General features: G+C 38.5%; 1 protein-coding gene across 4 annotated transcripts in view; it reads left to right on the top strand.

The window, feature by feature from the left end:
* LOC138058321 (uncharacterized) overlaps positions 1-7,500 on the top strand; it is a 33,089-nt gene that overhangs the window by 20,110 nt on the left and 5,479 nt on the right. For all 4 annotated transcript variants that reach the window (XR_011133853.1, XM_068904263.1, XM_068904261.1 and 1 more), the window contains one exon: positions 5,147-7,500. This exon is cut by the window's right edge. Coding sequence is in view for 3 of the 4 variants with exons in the window: in XM_068904263.1 (XP_068760364.1) it covers positions 5,282-7,024 (1,743 nt within the window). In the remaining variant the exon portion in view is untranslated. The remainder of the gene's footprint in view (positions 1-5,146) is intronic.

Genomic DNA, 7,500 nt, shown 5'->3' with positions numbered 1-7,500 from the left:
AGGCCCTTCCAGAGGTTTGGGGGAACAAGGGCACAAGTACATGGCTAATTTGAACTGGGGAACAAATAGGGGAACAATAACATTGTATCTTAGGGAATAAGGGAACATAAACCATTTTAGGGATCAAAAAGCTGGGAACAAGTTTGCAAGTAATTTCGCGAACAAGGGAACACAAGCAAATTTTTAAAGTGCCACTACGATGAAAATTTTGCATGTCCTTTTTTCTTTAGATTTTGAAAATAGACGTACTAAATAGGTATCATGCCAATTTTTATCTCAAAATTCCCACAGAAAGTATGATTATTGTAACGTAGTTTTTCGGTTTTCGCTCGTCCGCCATACTCGAACGGCAAATGACCGTGAGCGAGGAAAAGGGATGGGTCTAGCTGGATCGCCTGGGGTCTGACGTCATATGCGCAATGCTCAAAATAAACGTGGCTAATTTCCCATGCCGTCTATGAGATGTGAGAGATCGCCGAGTTGCTTTTTGCTGAAATTATATACAGTACTCCTTGATCGACTTGTTCGCTTTGTCAAACCCACGAAGCGATGCGCGTATGACGTCATGAGCCGAGCCAAGTCTTGGGTGAAGACCGCTTACAAAATAATCGCAGGCTTCTCCAATGCCGTCCAAGTAATGGCGGACAGATTTTTAGCGCTTTTGGCTGGCTATTTCTCGACTTATCTCGCTTCTATCGTTCCAGATTTAAATGCATTGTATTATTTTGAACATATTGACTTAATTGACGTCGAAAAAATTCGAAAAGAAATGAGGATCTTGGATCTTTGAACAAAAGAAAACCAAAAATTTTCATCGTAGTGGCACTTTAAAGGGAGCAAGGAAAAAAAGACCCCCTGGGAGGGTCTCGTTTGCGGCCAACTGCGAACGATATACTAAAATTTGCGTTTAGCGAAAATAGAAGAAACTTGTTTGATATTAGAATAAAAGAATAGTCCAGTTTAAAGTTCCGCATGGCCGCTAAATAAAAACACTGAGGACGCATTTTTACAAGGTCACCCTCCATCTGAACTGTATATATTTACAAATTCCAGCGAGGAGATGACTTATTTACTACTCTGTCTATTGTTTAGTTTCAAATTTCAGGCACCATCCTGACGGTATTTGTGGATATCTTCACTTCAGATGGAGGCTAACCTTGTAAAAATGCGTCCGCATTGTTTTTATTAAGCGGTCATGGAGAACTTGAAACCGGGCTATTTTGATGCCTTTGTGACAACTAGAAGCCTACCGTTTTAGGTTAACACTATGCTAAATTTCGCAATGGTTACAAGAGCGTTCAATCAATCCGTTACGTTTTGCATCGCAGCTCATGTTCCCATATCGAACAAGCACAAGTGTAATAATTGTTTCATGTAAAAAAGAAAAAGAAATATTTTCTAATTTCATTTTGTAAAAAACTAACGATCAGAAAATTATTCAGTGACAGGTACCTCTCTGGCTCGGTATAATGGTTCATATCCCATGGCACTATCAAAGCCAATCAAATCTGGTACTGCATGGTGCAACGATGTAATATTCAGTAATAAAAAAAGTACATTCAGTTGAAATTGCAAGTAATCACTTTCATTAAAAGTGTGAGTTTTTCATGTACTAAGTGTTACAACTGTACGATACGTATGAGTTTACTCAGGAAATGAAGCACAGTTTGACCAGTGCTTTCTCGGCCAGTCTTTATACAAGAGCGCAGTGGTTGATAAAAACGTTGAGAACACTATGTAAGACAGATTTAGTACCAGACCAAGTAAACTCTGCATCTGTTTAATTGTGACCTTCAAGGTGTTTTCAGTCTTAAATAAAATGCACTCACCTTTTACTTTAATTAGACGGTATTTCGATTGAGGGTTGAATTGAGGTCATGCAATGCTGCAATGTGATCTCATATTTGAAGACGGTGGAATGTTCCAAGGCAAGTTCATATAATAGTCACTCTTTCAGCTTCTTTCAGATTTGTGCCGGGTTTATTCAAGGTTATAAATAAAGCAGTCATGGGTATTTTTACAAATCACTGAGCCTTTGAAAAAGAAAACAATAAAGGTAGTCTAAGAATATAATCTACAACAGTGAAACATACATAAGAAATATAAAAATTTGGGGAGCATAACAATACAATGAATAGACGGCATCAAAATACAGTGTTATTTTAAACATAATCAAGTATAAGATTATCTTGCTCTGGAATATAAAGTTTAGTTACTTACTGATGGACGTTCCAAGGAAAGGTCCACGAGTGGATATTAAGAACTACAATCTTGGACAAAATAAAATGGAACAGAAATGCCCCCTCTCCCCCAAATCAAGGATGAAGGTGCGTGAAGGCCAAAACGCGCCATTTTCCCATCACTGATTTTGGGGGGAGGGGTGGTCTCAATGTTCCATTTAATTTGTCCAAGATTGTCTGCAGAGGCTATGACGTCACAAATTCAAGATTTGGTCAATTAAGAGGTCATATGTCAACACATTAATCATCCGAAACCACTGGCCTCTGACGCAGTCACGCTCGTCGCTAGTGTTGCTATGTTGAGATACTACATGGAAGATATTTTAAGAGAAGCGGAGCGTATAAAAAAAGCCAAACCTAAAATGAAAATTTGCCAGTACGATCAAGAATAAGGGTATAACTCTAGGTAGAATTGACGAAAAAATTGCCACCGAGAAAAAGAATACCCGAGGAAACAAAAGTAAGAGTTAGAGTTCTCAAGCCCACTACTGATCTTACTCTGGAAGCATTTCTGGAAGAGTTAATCGATAAAACTATACGGTCTATGTAGGGTCGCATCGCTGGGATTAAACGAAGCAATAGCAAAAGACTCAAGCATTAAAGTAGCGCTTTTAAAGCTTTGTAGAGTACTTGAATGGTTTTACATGACATTAAAACGTTTAAGGCACGATTCACGAGACTTTTTATACGATTAACGTCTGTTTTGAGACGCTTTTCAACGGTTAAGCACGGTTAACAAGCAATGGAAAAAAGAGTCAATCTGTTCTGTCTCCTTTCTGGCCAGACGACAAAATCGTGAAAAATCGACAAAATTCGTTGCTGATAGCCTGCAAATCGTGCCCATCAACACTTTTGTGAACGTAAATCATGCTCTATTTTTCAGCGTGGAAAAATCAGAAGATAGATCAGGTAAATATCTCCATCAAATTTAAGGGAGTGAAAATGCAGTTCTTAAAATTCAACAAGTTTGCGTATTCGGTATGGTTAGAGCACGGATGCAAAGTCTAAAGCGTAGAATGTGGGTAGGTTGGATAGTTGGATGGGGTAGATAATCTGTGGTAGAAGGTTCGAATCCTCCTTACATGCGATTTCTTTCTTTTTCAATTCTTTTTTTTTTTTTCCAATAGTTTTATTCCCTTTTTTGTTTGCAATTTATGTTAACGTGAAATGCCACTTGCATTTATTTGTTTTTTCAGTGTCGCCTTGCTCAGTTTATTTTTTGAATGGGAGATGTGGTCTCGGATGATGTAACTTTTTAGCGAACGAGCGCAGATTTCGTGTCGTGATTACCCCATACACTACTGGTAACGCCAAGCAGGGGCTCATAGACAATCTTGGACAAAATAAAATGGAACAGAAATGCCCCCTCTCCCCCAAATCAAGGATGAAGGTGCGTGAAGGCCAAAACGCGCCATTTTCCCATCACTGATTTTGGGGGGAGGGGTGGTCTCAATGTTCCATTTAATTTGTCCAAGATTGTAGTTATATATGAATTTCAAAAATTCACATTCAATATCCACCTCATAAAATTGAGGACGGCATTGGGTTTATTACTTCTATATATTAAAGAGACAGAAGTTGTTGGAGCCACACAAGACATAAAAAGAACGACAAAGGAGTTCAGTGGAAAAATTGTATAGAAAAATCATTTCTAATTTTGCCTTCAAATTCTACACACTATTCCCCACACAAACCCTTTTATGTTGATGTTCAAATTACGCGACGCGCGGCGCTGTTTACGCTACAAAAGTCATTACAAATCGTAGAGGTTGGGTTACCTGTGATATCAAATTCGCAATACCGCTGTGTATTTTTGCCGAAAACAAAAACAACAAATGCTAAAAAGGGAAAAACCGCAAACCGCAACAGACACCAAAACCTTAGTTTTGCGGTGCAAAAACCGAAAAATGGCCAAAAAACGAAGATCCCGACGCTTCAGTCCCTCATTATTAATCGTGCTATCGTCGTCTTATGAAAGACGTCTTTTCTGTGTGGATGATACAACGGAAATACAATTTTCATAATAATAATAATAATAATAATAATAATTTTATTATTTCTATAGCGCGAAATTCATTAATATATGATCTAACGCGCTTTACAAATTGGTAAAGTGAAGGCTAACCAATAATACTGTTATTTACAATTGATATAAAACTTGTATAAGTGAAAAAAAAAAATGATAGTGTTGCTAACTAAAAATAGAAAGTGAACAAAACTTGATTATATATTGTGTAGTAATAATAGCCGAACAAATAAGGAAATAGGTAAAAAAGGTAAATCTAAAGTATCTAAAAATATGCTTTCCTAAAAGGATGCGTCTTTAACTGTTTCATGAATGTTTAATGTATTCCATAAGAGTGGAGTAGCAACCTCGAAGGCTCTGTCTCCAGTCGTCTTGGCCAATTTGATTTCGGGCCTTGCTAGAGTGTTGTTGCCAACAGACCTAAGATTATACCTACAGTAGATTGTTTAAAAGATAAAAGACTAGTAATATACGTAGGTGCAGTACCATGCACAGCCTTAAAAGTAAATAAAATAAGTTCAAAAATTATTCTAAATCTTACAGGAAGCCAATGGAGGTCTACCATCACTGGAATGATGTGTGAGTAGCGTGGCTTGTTTGTGAGAAGTCTCGCGGCTGCGTTTTGCACGCGCTGTAGTTTATTCGTGTGGATCGCCGGAATACCATATAGAACTGAGTTGCAGTAATCTAGGCGGCTAATGACTAGTGCTTGAACTAACGTCTTAGCAGCTTCAAATGATAAAAATTTACGTATACGTCTTATATTGTAAATATAGTAAAACCACCATTAATTCGTTCTACTGTGACCAACCGACAGTAAAAATGGTCACTGTTATAATTTCACTGTAGGCCAAGTATATCGTTTTTCCAATTTTAACAGGGCACCAGAGGTCAGTTCAATCCTTGTTGGTCAAGGGCCAATACAAAGATTAAGTAGCTGTTGTCTCAAATGGATAAGAGTGTTTTGTCTGGATTGCTTTTCGCGTGACTGGTTTGCTTCCGCTTTGTGTTCAAGATGGCGGGGAAGTGTGCTGCAATAAGCTGTTGCTTTTTCTTCTTGGTGATAATAGTTTTGATCTTCGTGGTTGTATTTTGTGGATTTGGGTGGTTGTATCTGTTTGATCACCTGCCGACAGGAAACACTCTCACTGTGTATTCAGCTTATGACCGTGAGACCGTGTTCGATCCCGGATCCAGAGTAAAATGCAGTATGTTCACCATACTAGGATTTGAGATACCTTCGTTGCAGTCCTTCATACAGGCAACAAGCACAAGGGAAGACCAAGGTTTTATTTTGAATGGACTGGCGGTGTATTCAAACCCCTCAAATGCATGCCAGCCGCTGGAGGATGTACGCAAGGCACAAATTCAGGTCCACAAAGTCGCTCTTGTTAATCTGACAAACAGCAACTATAGTTTGTGTCCTTTGGAGAAGCTGACAGTAAATGCACAGAACGCAGGGTACTCTGTGTTGATAATTTTTACAAAAAACCAATTTGGTTCTCCTTCGACGAAGGAAGAAATTTCTGCGTTTAAGAGCCTGATTCCGATTTTATCTGCTGAATGGTGTAGACTAGACCCCAAAGACGCATTCCCTGGTGATATTAATTCTTTTTTGGCTTTAAACAACCCAACAAATGTGGAAATGCGAGTTCCACCCCGCGTGCAGACCTCCTTTGAGCTGGAGAAAATGAATCCATATTTAAGCCGACTTTATTACTGGTTCCTCGTTGGACCGATAATAACTTTGGTTTGGCTAATACGTACAAAGAAATTCTTTTGCATGTCTGGAACTCGACAAGTAGGTGAAGGTCGTGCAGTAGGGAATGGAACTCATAGTGAAATGCGAAACATGGAAGAAGCTGCAAATAGTAACGAGGAGTCATTTTTGAACTCAGTTACTGAAGGGACAGTGGAGAATCATCATGGAACAGATGACAGTGAAGGAGAACCGCTGCTAATTGCTGTAAACAATGCCGAGTACACGAGAGAGACTCAAGGTATTGTAAGACGTGTAAACATTGTCAAAAGAATTCCTCGTAAAATTGCTGTGGGTTTTTGTTTTCTGATTCTGATTATAGCAGCCTTACCGGTTGATATTTCCAGCGGAGGGTTATCATTTTTCAGATTTGATGAAGATATCATCAACCCGAAAACATCCTACCTTTTTAACCTTTTTAACCTTTCTACTGAAATAAACCGTAGAGAAGTAGGAGAGGAATTATATTTATTATATACATTTCACATATTACTTTCCTTATATTGGTCACCTTTTAAGATCTTTTATTTTTTCATGTATAGTTGGTTCGCCTGTAAAACCACGTGGACCGTTCAAACCAACATTTCACAGCTGATTCGGGGTGACTGGTTCGCTTCAAACATTTCTTTGTTGGTTTTAGGGATAGTAGTACCGTTTTGTTCTTCACCAAGGTCTTTTTTTTATTCTGCAACATACGACACAGTGTGCACTGTCTGCAATGGACTTTTCATAATCATCTTAAACAAACACAAATTTGTGACGCGGTATGTTTTCTACATCAGTGTTTGCATGATTTTTGCTTACCTTGAGAGTAATGTCGTGGCTGTGTTTTATTTTACTCTCAATTCGCAAGGATCCTTAAACAACCTAAAGCTCACAGCTCTCCGCACTCTAGCAATTGGCCTGACTTTGTCTACAAGTTTTAGTTCTTCCATGCACATCATCCGGAAACTTGTCAAGCCTAGGGAATCACTGTTTGAAAGTCTTTCAGAAAATTAAACAGAAGCCACTTTTTACGCAAATTTAGCTTGTTACATAGATATGGTATATAGCGCAAGGCTGCCTCGTGTGGTCACCAGATGCAGCCTATGGTCTCGCCCAAAGGCAGCCTAAAATCAGGTTCAGTAACCCCCAAAGTGAAAGACATGTTACTGGTAGAAATGATAAGTTTGTTTTTTAGAACTATCAGTTTATTACTTGTATTTACCCAAGTAGGTTCTACAGAGCAAACAACGAGGAGATACAGTTAATGCTAAGTATGATCATTGTTATTGTCAAGGGAATCTTTATAAGCGAGTTGATGATTTATTGGTTCGCCAATGAAGTATATGGTGCTATAATTCTACCACAATGTTATTTAACAATAATGAGCTCGCGTTGGATACGAGATGCCAACGAGGCGCGTAGCACTGAGTTGGCTATTACCAATCACGTATTGTCAACAAAGGCGAATGGAATAGTTGTTTTATTAAATT

The sequence above is a fragment of the Montipora capricornis genome, chromosome 7, assembly GCF_036669925.1.
Source record: "Montipora capricornis isolate CH-2021 chromosome 7, ASM3666992v2, whole genome shotgun sequence".
NCBI lineage: Eukaryota > Metazoa > Cnidaria > Anthozoa > Scleractinia > Acroporidae > Montipora > Montipora capricornis.
This window is presented reverse-complemented; position numbering and strand designations above follow the sequence as displayed.